The sequence below is a fragment of the Alligator mississippiensis genome, chromosome 12 (assembly GCF_030867095.1).
Source record: "Alligator mississippiensis isolate rAllMis1 chromosome 12, rAllMis1, whole genome shotgun sequence".
Classification (NCBI taxonomy): domain Eukaryota; kingdom Metazoa; phylum Chordata; order Crocodylia; family Alligatoridae; genus Alligator; species Alligator mississippiensis.
The window spans coordinates 45868040-45883288 of NC_081835.1; the positions used below are offsets into that span (position 1 = coordinate 45868040).

At 45.2% G+C, this 15249-nt stretch overlaps 1 protein-coding gene across 8 annotated transcripts in view; it reads left to right on the forward strand.

Moving 5' to 3' along the window:
• The window catches only part of DOCK3 (dedicator of cytokinesis 3), a 664549-nt gene that overhangs the window by 354861 nt on the left and 294439 nt on the right, over positions 1–15249 (forward strand). For all 8 annotated transcript variants that reach the window (XM_059715389.1, XM_059715393.1, XM_059715390.1 and 5 more), the window contains exon 9: positions 1132–1286. In XM_059715389.1, the coding sequence (XP_059571372.1) occupies positions 1132–1286 (155 nt within the window). The remainder of the gene's footprint in view (positions 1–1131; positions 1287–15249) is intronic.

Sequence of the window (15249 nt, forward strand, 5' to 3'; positions counted from 1 at the left end):
TCTCAGCCCATGCAGACGTGGGGTGCTGCTACAAACCTTGGGTCCCGGCAGCCTGTGTGGCACAGCTGGGACTGAGATCCCTGCCACCAAAGAGGGCTTCTAGCCATGGGAGCCTGCTTCTTGCCGAGGATTGGCTCCCGCTACACCAGCAATAAAGCACAATTGGATTTAATGAACGATCCCATAATTGTGCCTTCTGCCATACATGTGTGGTATGGCAGGAGATGCGATTGTCCGGATCATGCATTCGATCCAATCACACCTTTACCAGCACATGTTGGGGGAGCCTAACAGTAAAAACTAAAACTAATAAAATAAAACACAATAATAAAATACTTCCCTAAAGAGTACCCAAGCTTAAACCCACCTGCTAAAAGATGGCCAGGCTTGGGCACTTTTGGGTCTCAAGGGGAAGGGAGTTCCAGATTTAAAAACAATATCAGATCAGAATTGAGGTATTGTACACACATTTGTCATTCATTTCATACTGATATCAGTTGGTCACAGTGTATTTAATCTCAATGTATGGGTTACTTGGGGTTTATCTTGTTTTGTTATTCAAACATCAATAGTAAAAGGTAAGTCTTAGCTTAAGCTATAGTCTACTCCTCAGGTCAGCTGTTTCTAGAGTTTCCTTAGATAGGCTGCTCTTTTCTCGATTTCAAGAACTTTCCAAACTGCAAAACCAGTTTGACATCTCTTCTTTGCAGGGTGGTAAAGATTCTTCAACTGCTAGAAAAAGTCAGCATTTCGGCAGGTTTCTAATACTTGCTAAGAATGCGAGTTGACAACAAGAATTCTAACATCACCGTTTTATACCCTTTATTAGTAACTGTATTATCTAGCATGACTGAAAACTAGGATTGATTTGGGCTTTTTGATGGGTAGGGATATAAATTTCATCTTGGTAACTTTACACATCTAGTTAATTATCTGTTTCCAAAATTACCTAAATGAAAAACAGGTAGAAAAATCAGAACACTCATCTTTCATATGTCTTTTTTCATAGGATTTAATTTGAGACTAAACTTCTGTATCATGGCGAAGGAAGAACTATATATCTCTGCTGTTGGAGTTACAGTCCTCTTATTTATGAATAAAATAAAACTTATTTCTGTTGTTTAAATTCAGGTGGATACAATTCGCCAGCGTCATGGGGAAGCTTGCCGTATGCCAATACCTCATCATTTCTTCCTTAGTCTAAAGAGCTTCACCTATAATACGATTGGAGAGGACACAGATGTCTTCTTTTCTTTGTATGATGTTCGAGAGGGGAAGCAAATCAGGTAGGGGAATGTCAACTAATTTATATTCTTTTCAGCACATGTAGACAAATACTTAATTCAGTGTAAACAAAGGGCGCTTATAGACATGCTCTGGGATTCAGGGAGAGGGTGGGGGATGGGCACTTTAATTAGTGAGCTGTGCTAATCAAAAGTGCCTGAGCATCATGTGTATCAGCATCCCTGTGCTGACAAATGGCAGCAGGGCGCTATGAAGTAAAGCTCATTTGACAAGATTTAGTTCAAAGCGCCCTGCTGCCATTTTTCAGTGCAGGGATACTGATACACATGATGCTGGAGGCTGCTGGAGCGCATTCATTTCTGCACTCCAGCAGACTCGTTTAATTGAGTCTGCTCTGACGTGCTGGATTTACAGCATGTCGAAACAGCCTCCCTGCATGTGTGTAAGTGCCCAAGGGTTGGAGAAAAATCTCTGAACCGTCCTTTTAACGTGGATGAGAAGAGATTGTCAGTTTTGTGATATATATACTAGAGTATCAAAATATGGTATTTTTTGTGTAAAGTTTAGTGGAAGTGAAGGACTTAGTTTGAATAACAAGCTTAAGGAGGGATGTAACGGGGGGGCCTGCTCGGGGTCCGTCTACTGGTGTAGATGTCCACTGCCACCCGCTCAAAGGAAACCTCTATCAAAGGCATCGGAATTAAAGGAGCTTTTGGAGGATGCCTTGGGTTCACTTTTTGGCACACGGGACATGAAGTGCAATACCTCGCCACTTCCCGCAACAGTCCTGGCCAAAAAAATCTTGCCCAAATGCGGGCTTCTGTTTTGTCCCTGCCCAAATGTCCACCCATAGGGAGCTCATGAGCCACCTTCAGTAGAGCCCGTTGATATTGCCGAGGTACCAGCAACTGTACGACCTCCCCTCCTTCAGGCTTCCCTTGCTCAATTCGGTACAGGAGGTCATTTCTTACCTCGAACCTCGGTGTTGTCTTCATCAGCTCTGGTCATAATACCTTGCCGTTTCGTTGAGCCAGGTGTTCCTGCAAAGCATACCAAAAATCTGCCTCCCGACTCTGCTCCAACTGGAAATGTTCTTCCTCCCACAAACGTGCGGCATCCACCTCTTGTTCGGCCTCTTCGGCAGGAGGCTGTTCGGTTTCACCTGCGAATCCCTCAGCCCTCATATCTTCTTCCCATCTAGCCTCAGGCTTTCTAATCTCCCAGGGCCTCCAACAGCAACTTTTTCTCATCTCAGTCTCCTCCTTTCACCTCACACTGGCTATCTCTGTCAATAACTCTGGCCAGTCACAGCCCAGTACTACTGGGTAGGGTAAGCGCTCAGTGACCCCAACTAGCTTCTGGCAGGTCCTATCACCTACTTGCAGGATGACCCCCACTCTATCGACTTTGATGGAATCCCTGCACCAGCATTGCACAATTACGTAGTCCACTACTTCCCTCTCTCTTGCCGGTAACACATCACTCCGCACCGTGGTCTTCAATGAGCCTGAGTCCAGCATAGCCCATACCTTTTTTCCCTCCATTGTCACTTCCAGCATCAATGTGGGTGGTTCGTCTTCCACCTCAGAGTCACCTCTCGCCCCATTGCCACACATCCCTACCTGGGTCATTGATCGCAGGTGGATGCTACTGGTCATTTTGACTAACAGTGCCTATTGTCTTGCGGCTTGATTCTGTAGGCCTTGTATTATTTGGCATAGCCGCTCCAAGACTTGCTGCTGTGGCTCTGGGTCCAGGGCTAGCGTGCCCTCATTTTCCTGGTTTCTTTATTGACCCAAGGGTTCTTTCCCTCATATGGGTGAACCAACATCCTATGATGCATACTGCCGTATGAAAAGTTCCCGGCCAATACACCATTGTAATGGGGGGGGCCTGCTCCGGGTCAGTCTACTGGTGGCCCCGCCCACCTGTTATGGGCCAACCACCTGCCTTCTCGCCTGCCATGCCTTGTTGTTAATTAAGTGGGAGGCTGCCCATTATATGCCCCAATGCCAGGGGGCACTATCTGCAGCTCCATTCCTCCACTATACCACAGCCCAAGCCTCGCAGATGGTATTTGTTAATTCTCTTTATGTTGGGGTCTTGGCCACTGTGGGCCTACCCCTTCTCTCTCTAGCTAGGCCTGTCAGTCAAAAAACCCCACTAATCAGGGTTTGACTCATAGGCTCTAGCTCTCAAAAAAAAAAACTCACTCAGGTTCCTGCGCCCTCTGTGGTGCTAGGGTCAGCTCAACCCCGAATACTGCACCCTCTCTGGTGCTGGGGTCAGCTTACCCACAAATAATGCACCCTCTCTGGCGTTAGGGTCAACTCAACCCTGAATATTGCACCCTCTCTGGTGCTGGGGTCCCCACACTGCAGTGGGCCCCCACTGAGGCCTCCTTCTTTCCCAAATAGCCTCACCCAAACCACCGGTTTTAACATTCAACACAAAACATAGACTTCTAAAGGACATATAATGGAAAAATAATAATACAGAAACAAGAGAGGCAACAAGCCTGCTTACTTTAGATGATCGTGAGGATGGCTCACAGCATGGCGTAGTCTGCCAACAGAGACTGTGGCCGCGGCATCATGGTCATTGCGAGTCCCCCTCCCTGCTGCCCCTCTGACCTTGTCCACTTGCCATTTGTAAGATCCTGGCCTTCCTCTTCCTGTCACCTGACCACATGGCAGGGCTTGAGCCTTAAACTGTACTTGACCGGCTGTCCATGACTGGAAGGTTCTGGATTTAAAGGGACCACCCTGGCTCCTAGTAACAGGGCTAGGGTTCCCTGTTACAAGGGATTGTTCAAATTTCCAACTAAGCGTGTACACCTAAGGCTGAACCTTAAACAGATAAGCCAATGTAATCCAAACCTTTCACTGAGTGAAATCTGCTACTGAATAATGAATGAATAATGTTGGTTTGTCCTACATTATGAAAGCTTTGTAAAGAGCACAGATATCAGTATCAGTTTAGTTGTTTGGCGATGACTCTTAAATCCTCCTTTGTGGTATAAGAAGGATCATGAAGGATACTGGAGAAGCGTTTGAATTAAAAAAATCCTGTTTTCCTCATTTTCTGTGTGTCATTATAAATGGATAGATACAAGTATCCGTCCTTCCCTCCAGTTTGACTACCATGCAGTACTATATGGTTGACAGAGCCAGTACATGGCTCAGTGTGGTATAAAATAAGTCATATTTTCCCTTATCAAATGTATTTTTTCACAGTACCATGTTGTTAAGAAAGTTACCATATCTCTGTGGTAGAGTCAGTATAAGCATATTGTTGTCATCAAATTTGTTATCAAGAAGCTGAGGAATTGTGTACATATCTGGTTCCACTATGAGTCCTTGAGTCTTAACTCTTACTATGTCATCTTCTTCCTGCACAAAAAAAAAAAAACAAGTGATGAGGCAGGTAAGGGAGAAAATTCATGTATTAGTGTAGTGACTCAGATAAGTTTTATAATTAAACAGACTTGTCTGCTTCCAATTCACTATCTTCAAGAGCATTTTGAAGAATGTAAAGATATTCAGACTCAGGTTTTTGAATCCCACTACTTATAATGGAACAAGTTAATTGAGTACACGTTTCCCTCACTTTATGCGGGTTTTGTGTGTGCGAATTCGCTCTTATGCGATGACCTTTTTTATACCAAAGATGTGTTATATGCAAGGTAAATTCACTCTTATGCGATCGGTGTGGTAGAAGCCTGCAGTCAGCTATTTGTGCGGTGCATTGTGGGAGTGATGTACACCAAGCTATTGTCTCCTGTGTGGATGTGTGCTTCTCACTTGATGTCTGTGACACGTGTTTCTGTAGTTGCCATCCCCATTATGGTAACATTCACCACCACCCTATGCTTGTGTGTACTGTCTGCTGTTTGTGAGTACCAAAATTGTCATGTAAAAGTGGTAGAAATGGGTCTGGGGCTCAGTACAGTTGAGGTCTTGGAACATATCCCTATTTGTTACAATGTAAAGTGGGTTCCCTTTATGTGAGTTTGAGTTATGCGCCGTTTTCCAGTAATGCATGTGCAGCATAAAGCAAGGGAAATCTGTATGGTGAGAGGGCTCAAAATGTAGTCTTTCATAGGAGGATGAACAAAAAAAAGCAGTCAGCCAAAAATTAGAGCATAAGAATGGCAAATCTAAATACTAAAAAAACCTATATTCAATTCATATAACAGTGAGGTATTAGAAATTGCTTAGTTCAAGAGAAGCAGTTGGATGAAGCAAATGAGCAGCTACATATAAGCTCTGCAAACCTCAGAATAAATTTAAAAGGAGAAAAGCTGTCACAAGGTCCAATTCAACAGAGCACTGAAGTGTGTGTTTAAGTCCCTGTCATGTTAATGCAGCTTCATTTTAAGTGCTTTTTTGGATAGGGATAACAGTACAAAAAAGGAATGACAATGACTTGGAATTTTACTTTGGCTCCTTTTCCTTGAATCAAAAATGGTTTGATTGCTGGTGTAGATGAGACTAATAATTTTCAGTATGGTTACAAAGCCCCTGCCTGAGACTTTGTATTGATCTGAATTAAATTTTGTTCTGAGAACAATTTTATCCCACCTTCACTAGCAAAGAAACAGTGTTTTGCAATAGTTGTAGAATAGGCCTGGTTACAGTATTGTCAGCAATCAGCTGTGTGCTGCCGCTGCTGTGTCCCAGATCGTCTGTTATACTGCTGGGTTACAGGCAGGCTTCTCTGGGAGTTGATGCTGGAATAATGAGAGTGGTGCTGACAGGGATACAGCTGGGGGTGGGCTGGGGGTGCAGGGTGGGGCCAGGGGCATCAGGGCTTGGGAGTGAGTAGAGGGTCCTCTACTGGGGGCTGGGAAGCACAGTGTAAAAATCATTGCTTCAGTTAAGCAGGGTTGCTAACCAAAGAAAATATTTGTTACTGCAAACTTTTTACTGACAACCAAACTTTTTTTTACTATGGTTGGTGTTAAAACCCTAAATTTGAACCCAGTCCTTCTAACTAGGGCATGGCTGCAGGGCAGGGCCTGGCAGAAGAGTTACATTTGCATTTTGTAAAACAGTAATATCAGTAATAAACATGTCAGTAAAAGAAGTTAGGCTGTCAGTAAAAAGCTTGCAGATAGTCATTAATTTTGGGGGGGTGGTTTTCAACTGTGAGCATAGGGCTTTGGGTTGTACATTTATAAAAATGCAGTCAGTTGGAAATCTGGTTGCTCTCGAAAGTTGAGCTAACAGTGGTTCCAGATACTATCCTTGCCTTTGAAACTCCCTGCCAATTATTAGGGCTTTACGATCAAATTCCCTCATTTTTATACATCATTGTTTCCTCTGCTGCCCTGTAAAAGGCCTACGTATACATTAGAAGAAACTGCCGGTATATGAAATATAGTAAAATTAACTCTATACAATGTAAAAACACAAACAAAATAACTAATAAATAAGCAAACAAACTCTTTTGGCTAAAACTGTTATAAACTAAGCCAGGAGCTGAAAATGTTCCCCATCTTGTCTCATGACTTGGGGAGCCACGAGTGCAGCTGAGGGCAATTATTTGTGCCCATAGGCCACATAGGAAGTTCTGGGGAGCTGCTGTGGGCTGGTCAGCACCATCCCCCCCAGGCCGCAGCAGCCTGAAGCCCACGTGCCCTGTGGCTCCTCCCTGCCACTGCCAACAGTGCACAGCTGCAGCCCTGACCCCAGCCCACCTCATATTTCTAGGCAGCCCAGGCAGTGGTGGCGGCGGTGGTTTCTTCTGGCTCACACCACCACTGGTCCCTGCCCCATGGTACTGGCAGGGACCTGCGCTCACAGCCCCACCCCCAGCCCACCCCGCTCCTGCTCTGGACTCAGCCCGGCAGAACGGACCAGCTCCAGACCAGCCAGAATCCACACACACAGCACCAGCCTGACCTGCCCTGTGCCTGCTCCGGACTCTCCTCATATTTCTAGGAAGCTTGAGCAGTGGCTGGGCAGAAGCTGCTGCTGGGCCCAGGGGGAAACTGCCCCCACCTTGCTGCTGCTGGGCCCTTCCTGCTGCAGCCACCCGGAGCCCATACCCAGGCTGTGCTGCCACTCCTCTCTACTGCCACTGCCACCACCTCCAGGCTGCCCAGTGGGGCAGCAGTGACAGTGCAGAGGAGCTGTACAGCAGTCTGGGCATGGGCTCTGGGTGGCTGCAACAAGAAGGGCCTGGCAGCAGCGAGGGGGAGGGGCCACTTTTACCCCGGGCCAAGCAGCAGCTTCTGTCCAGCTGCTGCTGCCGCTGCTCAGCATGGCTGGGCGAGTCCGAGGCAGGCCTGTGCACACAGGTTCTGGCTGGTCCAGAGCTGGTCTGGTCTGCCAGGCTGAGTCCGGAGCAGATGCAGGGCAGGCCAGGGTCAGGGGTGTGCGCATGGGTCCCTGCCAGTACCATGGGGCTGGGCCAGCAGTGGCAGCAGCTGGAAAGAGCTGCCACTGCCTGGGCTGCCTAGAAAGGCAGTCCAACTGTGGAGCTGCCCCAGCCCCACTATATGCTCAGGGGGCGGCAGGATGCACCACAGGCCAGATGGTGTCTGGGCCAGGCGGAACCAAGGGACTTTCCGTGAGCCAGACAGAGTCCCTCCTCAGACCAGATCTGACGTGTGAGCCACATTTTGCTCACTCTTGTGCAGGTCCCCAGCTCAACCATGTGTAATGTGTCCAGTTCAGTCCTGGAATTGAATATATTGCAATTTCTTGCATACAACATCCCCCCCAAATAAAACATGGACCTTTTTTTTGAAAGGCAGAATATAGAGAATTTTTTTTTTCCAGAATCATAACTAGCTGTAAGCTGCTCTTGGGAACAGAAGGTTTATGAAATGTGGTGTCCCAGGAAACAGTCCGGGTAAGGCAGCTTGCACATCCTGGTGTAAGCTGTCCCACCCAGACTGGCTCTTGGAATGCCACATTTCCTAGACACACACTGTTTCCAGGAGGTCTTACTCTGTCACACAATGTTAGGCCACAGACCTTTGCAAAGACAGTAGCAACACTTAGTTCCATACTGTAAGTAGTTCTTTACATAAGTTCCTGTAAATAAAGTGTTATCTCCATATCACAAGCCCAATCAAGATAGTACCAGCAGCTCACTTGCTAGCACCAGTGCTTATCCAATGACTACAGCTGTGAGAAGACTAACATGGGACTCTCTGCCCCTTCAGCTTGCTGAGCCAGACGCAAGTGGCATCCATTTTGGCAGCTGCATGCCTTAAAGCATCTCCAAGCTTGCTTCTTTTCCAGCGAAGAAAACAGCTTCCTTGATTAGTACACACATACTAGTTTTGGGAGGCTGGTTTTGAGGAAAAGGGGTGCTGTATGCAAGAAAATACAGTAGTTTTTGTTGTCAGCAGTGGGAACTGTACTTGCTTTTTGAGGTCTGGATTTAATTTGAGATATATTGATGACATCCAAAGAAATTTGCTCAAGCAAACTGTTAAAATATAGGATTCTTAGCATCACATTGCCTTCACACTTTTTTTTTCTTAGAAACAAACATTCTGGAAGCATGGGAAATATTGACTTTCAGTTTTATATTTGGATTGAAAGGGGAAAGAACTGGTTTTATTCTTAACCTATTTGGAAACCTTGCAAAAGGCACGGTAAAGGACAAGAGCTCAGAAGCATATCCATACATAGTGACCAGAAGTGGCTCTGTACAAGGAAAGAAAATACACAAAAATGGCAACGTTCTGCACATCTCTTTAAGTAACTGGTGCTATTTCACTGGAAGAAATATTGTGGGTAAGGATTTTAGGTTATTCTCTACATTTTCCCATATTCTTATTTCATCCTTTACTTTGATCAAAACCATGACACCTTAAAAATTAAAATGCTTGTGTGTGCGCTAGGTTTTGAGCTAATAGGAAAGAAATGACTGAATGCTCCTTGAAGTCCAAACATATCTCTTAGAAGGGCAAAACTTTAACAAACATGAAGGGCTTGTCTATAATGGAGAAAGTGTATCATATTAGAAAATGTGTTTTAATTTTCTTGATGTTAAATGTGATCTTGTCTGTATTGGTTTTATATGGACTAGGATTTATGATGTGACTAGCGAATTGCCCATCAAGAATGATGGATGAATGGCAACTTTTTCGATGGCGATTTTCTTGATGGCTTTGTGCATCTAATTGTCTTCTCACAGTGGCATTTTCTTGGCACTCATTTGCATGACTTTCTTGATTACATTCTGTATTTAATTGCCTTCTCACAGCAGCCTCCTCTTGCGATTCATTTACACAGCGTTCTTGATGGCATGGGAGCCTGGCTCCCGCTTTTCCTCAGCTGGCCCCTCTCTCTGCCGTGCCAGGCTCCCAGCACCCTTAAAAAGCGTTACAGACAGACAAGCGGACCAAGCCCTTTAAATATACAGAATGATAGCGTGTTTTTTTAAGTCCAATGTGGAGAAGACACGTTACCTTTAACCTATGTTTAGAAGGCTGCACTATTAACATACATGCTTTGGGGCAGGATGGACTTACTCAGGAACATGCATAACCCTGTGTAGATCCTGAAACTTTAGTTGGAGAAAAACCAGGACAAGCAAGAGTATAACACAGGAAGAGGAGGGCTCTACTACCTTTTAGCCCAATACCTAGTGTTTAGGTAAATGTAGGTTACAGAAAAGCCATTAGCAGTAGGGACCTCCAGTTTATTTCTAGCCATTACAGGCATATACAATTATGATTTTACTCTATCACAGATGGAAATAAAATATAAACTGTATATAAGTTTCAAAATTTGCAGTCATGCTGCTATGTTAGTGCCATTTAGCTATGTAAAGATAAAATAGGATTTAGTCCTAGGTTGTCTCTAAAGACGCTAACTCATGTTAAAATTAGAGCTGCCTAATCAACACCAGAATTTTGATACAGGCTAGCTAACACCATTTTTCCACCTAGTGGAGCTGTAATGTAAGAGCAAAACTGTGTTTAACATCTTATAAGTTAAATATATGGTAAGTAGTTCACATCTCTCATACAGGCAAATCCTTAACCTTCCTTTCCAGCCATCTCCCTTGCCACAAAGACCAGGACACAGGGCAGTGGATTGCAGCAGAGCAGATTCATATATATTCCTAGGAAAAACATCCTCACTGTAGAAAAGTGGAACAAGTTACCTAGAGAAGTTGTAAAATATCCTTCACTGGAGGTTTTCAGTAAGAGGCTAGATAGGCAATTATCTAGGTTGATTAAGAAACAGCAAATCCTGCATCTGTGTAAGAAGCTTGTACCAGGTGCCCCTTGAAGTCCCTCCCTACTTTCTGTTTCTGATGGTTAAGCCTGGTACTGCTGTATAAAGGTACTGTTTCAAGAGACTATAAATAGGAGGATGGTCCCTACACACTAGAGAGCCAGTTCTCTGGATGGTTCCTGCACAACAGAGATTTGGACACAGTTACTGGATTTGCAGTAATATGGATGCACTAGCCAGTGCTCCATAGGCAAGATGAACTTCTGGTGCAGCCTACTGCAGAGCTGATTCCCACGTAATAACCACAGAGTGGCTCTGCTGTGTGAAATAGCCAGTATAAGGGAAGAATTTCTTCCCCTCATTCCAGCAGACCTCCTCAGCCCATGGTTATGCTACTTGGATTTCGTAGTGGATCAGACTATAAGTAATTACTGCTGTCTGTTTTATCAGACCATTGTCTGCATATTCCAAAAGATGATGCTGTATTGAGATCACATTTGGAAGGTTATTTAGGCAAACATAAGGGCCAAAACCTTCTCTCTGCCCTCCCCCAAAAAATGAGTAGGCAAAACTTGAGTAAGAATCCCACTTGCCAGTGAAGTGTTCTGTCTACAACCTCTAGAGATGGTTTGATACAGTGGATATGGCATTGGATTATAAGGAAGGATTATAAGGGTTTTAATCATGGCATTGCAATTGTCATCTGTCTTATATTCTTGGACAAGTCACTGCACAACTCTGTGCTTCTTTGATAAAATGAAAATAATTATTTTTATCCCACTTGCCAGATGAGTGGTGGGCCACTGCACAGATACCCTGCCCCCCTATCCCCGCCTGATCCTGTGCATGTTCTGGTACCTGCACCACATGCAGTACCCATTCCCAACTGATCTGGATCCAAACCTCATGCAGCAACCCCCTCCCCCACTGCCAGTCTGGGACTGTGCCACATGTGGCACCTGCTCCAAGTAGTCTGCGACCTGCACTGCAAGCACAGACTGGCTGGAGCAGGCAGTGTGAATCCTGGATTGGGTGCCACATGCAGCCCAGTCCTGAACCAGTGGGTGGGGATGTGCAGCGTGGATTCAAAACCAGCAGGGGTGGGAACCACATGCAGTATGCACAGGGCCAGTCTGGTGGTGTGTGGGTCAATTCAGACCCAGGGGCAGCACCAGGGGCCAGGTGACTGGGCTCCACTGTCCATATTTAAACACCTCTGTTATAGATAAAAGATTTATCTAAAACATATAGGTAATGGTAATACTAATAGTGACTGGATATATCAAAATCTGATTCAGACCTTTTTATACCCTTAGTATTTTTTTTGTTTTGATTTTTGTTTCTCTTCATATATTTTAATAGGGAGTTCTAGAAGTTGAGTTCTGCCTGAAATTTGTCTGTGGTTGGTCCACATTTTATTGTTGATATCTTTTAGAGCATAAAGTCTAATGCTAAAAAATAGTGAAAATGCCATTCCTGAGTAAACTTGGTGTAAACAGTAAGGCTGTGGGGAGGATGGAAGGGTTAAATTAGATTTTGGGTCATTTTTACCTGTTGTGAATGAAAATTCATGACCCAGACACTTAATTCTGAGTGATGGGACTCAGCACACAGAAAATCTTTTCTGTCAGGAGCTATACTTTTCTGTCAGATTTTATCATACTCAGGAGAAGTTACATTGGGATTTATGCATAGGTTTGGCTGAATAAGCTGTTCTCTTTCAGCAATTACAGTTCCACCAACAGTTTTCAACCTCTACCCCCTTCCTTCCAGCCCAATTTTAATATTAAAAAAATAAGGAACTTTGTTGGAAGAAGCTAGGATTTCTGTACACCTAGGGCTCGATTCTGTTTTCCTTTGTGTGCCTGCATGGCAGTTTTCCAGCTGCATGCATGGCATTTTTGTAGGTTGTGATTTTATTACCCTTGTCCTGTGGACACCTGAACATGTACATGGAGACTGATCATGTGTGCTAGGATGTGCATTGGCTTGGCATGTATGCCACTATGTATGTATGCCCATTTTGGATACATACATTCGTTTAAGTCACAAAAATGTGCCTGGACAAAAAAAATTCATGAACTATAAATGTAAAACTAAGATGTAAACTCTAAGTTTGGATTTACTTAAGGTAGATATCTGGGTTGTTTATTCTTAGTTACAGAAACAACTTACCTTGAAGGCTCTCTTACATGCCATACACCATTCAAAGAAGTGGGGGTGGCAAACTGCCCTGTCAACTGGTTTGCAAACTGCCCTGTTTGCTTTCCCCTTTTTTTGCAACCTGCTGTGGTTGCTCAAGTGGTCATCTTTTATGCTCTTCTCAGTCTGGGCTAGACCATTTCCTTTTTGAGCACTCCTCTTTCATAATTATGTCCTTGGATCTTTTTCAGCATCCTTAGACCTAACAACTCCCAATTTATGTCCAAGGAGATAGGAGTAGACAATGATATAAATATAAATATATATAATATAAGTTTGTGAAAAAGACTGGGCACTGAGTAGACTTGGATTCTACAGAAGCCTGTGTATAATAAAAAGTAAAAGTTGAAGAGCTTGTAAGGTTTATAAGAAAAGGACTCCTTCTGGCAAAATTCAAGGTGCAACAAACAGGGCACTGCAGATAGGTCTAGGGAAATAGTTTCCTAACACAGCATATTTTTCAATTTAATTTTATTCTGAAAATCCAACAAATTCCATAAAACTGCTGAATGAAGAGATTCAAATGACATGGTAATTCCTGCACAACTTCAGTTCTGCCTCTCTATACATACACTCTGTTTACAGGATAGAGAAAACAACCATTTTTTAAAAATTATATTAAAAATCAAGATTTTGGGCTTGCACATTTAAATCAGTGATTTCAGCAATTCTGCCCTGTTTAAAATAGCTATGAATTATATAATCAATCTCTTAAATTTCATACATTTTATAGCCAAGGGGGGAATCATTATCATCTGGTCTAATCTCCTATAAAGCATAAGCCAGAGACTTTCATCCAGTGATTACTACAGCTAACCTCTTAACTCAGTGGTTCTTAACATTCTTAGACTCCAGGCACCTCCTGTTAGATTCAAGGCACCTGTCATTAGACTCAAGAATCCCCTTGGAAAATGCCAGCTTTTAGCTTTTACTTGTTTTTTTACTACTGATAAATGCAAGGTACTGCACCTAGGGAGGAAGAACCAGCAGCATAGCTACAGGCTGTGGAACTCCCTTCTAGTCAGCACAGAGGCAGAAAAGGATCTTGGTGCATTATTGATTCCAAAATGAACATGGGCCGCCAGTGTGGGGACACAGTCAGGAAGGCTAACCGCACCTTGTCAAGCATCCACAGATGCATCACGAGTAGGTCCAGGGAGGTTATCCTCCCCTTCTATCTGACACTGGTCAGGCCACAGTTGGAGTACTGCTTCCAGTTCTGGGTGCCGCGCTTCAGGGGAGATGTGGACAGCGTGGAGAGGGTCCAGAGGAGGGCCACTCGCATGATCAGGGGGCAGCAAGGCAGGCCCTGTAAGCGGAGGCTACAAGACCGGAACCGGTTCAGCCTCCACAAGAGACGGTTGAGGGGGGATCTGGTGGCCATCTACAAACTGGCCAAAGGGGACCAGCAGGCATTGGGAGAGTCCCTGTTCCCCCAAGCACTACCGGGAGTAACAAGGAATAATAGCCATAAGTTGACTGAGAGTAAATTCAAACTAGATATCAGGAGGTGCTACTTCACAATCAGGGCAGATTTGGAACCAACTTCCAAGGGAAGTGGTGCTCGGTCCTACTCTAGGGGTCTTCAAAAGGAGGCTGGATAATCACCTGGCTGTGGTCGTTTGACCCCAGCTTTCTTTCTTTCCTGTGCATGGCAGGGGGTCAGACTTGATGATCTGCTCAGGTCCCTCCCAACCCTACCAACTATGAAACTATGAATGGAGCAACTGTTGCAGAAAACTCAGAAGGACCACAAAGGGTTGGAATGTCTGGCCTCGTCCACATGAGCATGGACTTTTGGTTCCCCGGGGACAACTAGCAGTGGGACACCTTGTGCTGTCATTGGTTGTCTTGTACCACGTGCCCTCTGGCATGAGGCAGCTTACCTTGGGAGGGCTAGGGGAGGCTGTGGCCAGCATTGGGCTCCCTCAGCAACCTTACCTGGGGTCCTGGGGGGCCTCCTGGGGCTGCAGCAGTGGAAATCCTGCCACTCAGAGCCTGGCTGGCAGCCGGAGCATGGCTCCAGCTGGCCAGGCTCTGGTTTTGAGTGGTGCATGCTGCCCCTGTGCGTGCTGCTCCACTTTTTTTTTCCCTGGCTTTTTTTTAGCCCAGGATATCCAAGGGTCAAAAAACACCCCTACACTGTTCCCTTGCAACATGGAGAATAGCTGAACCTGCGGTATATGGCGCCACAGACATGCTTTCAGTGTCACATGTGGTGGGCCAGTAGGGGGCGCTCCTGCGTTGAGCCGCCCACCCCTCCCTGCGCCCAACCACCTTCCAGGCTCCGAGTACCCTCCCTGGGGTGCCTCACCTCCGGCCGACCCCTTCCCTGGAGCACACCCGCTAGCCTGGGGTTCCCGCTGCCACCATCCAAGGCTCTGGACTCAATTCTGACTCTGCGCACCTTGGAAAACACAGGCCTGATCGTCCAATGGGCACTAGACCCAATACAGGCACTTGGGGCACTCCCCCCAAGTCAGGGGCTTATTAGGAAAGTCTCCCTTAGTCCACAGACCTAAGGGCCCTCCTAGGCATAATTTAGAGCCACCCTTCAGTAAGTCTCCCACACCGGTCACAAAGGAGAACTTTA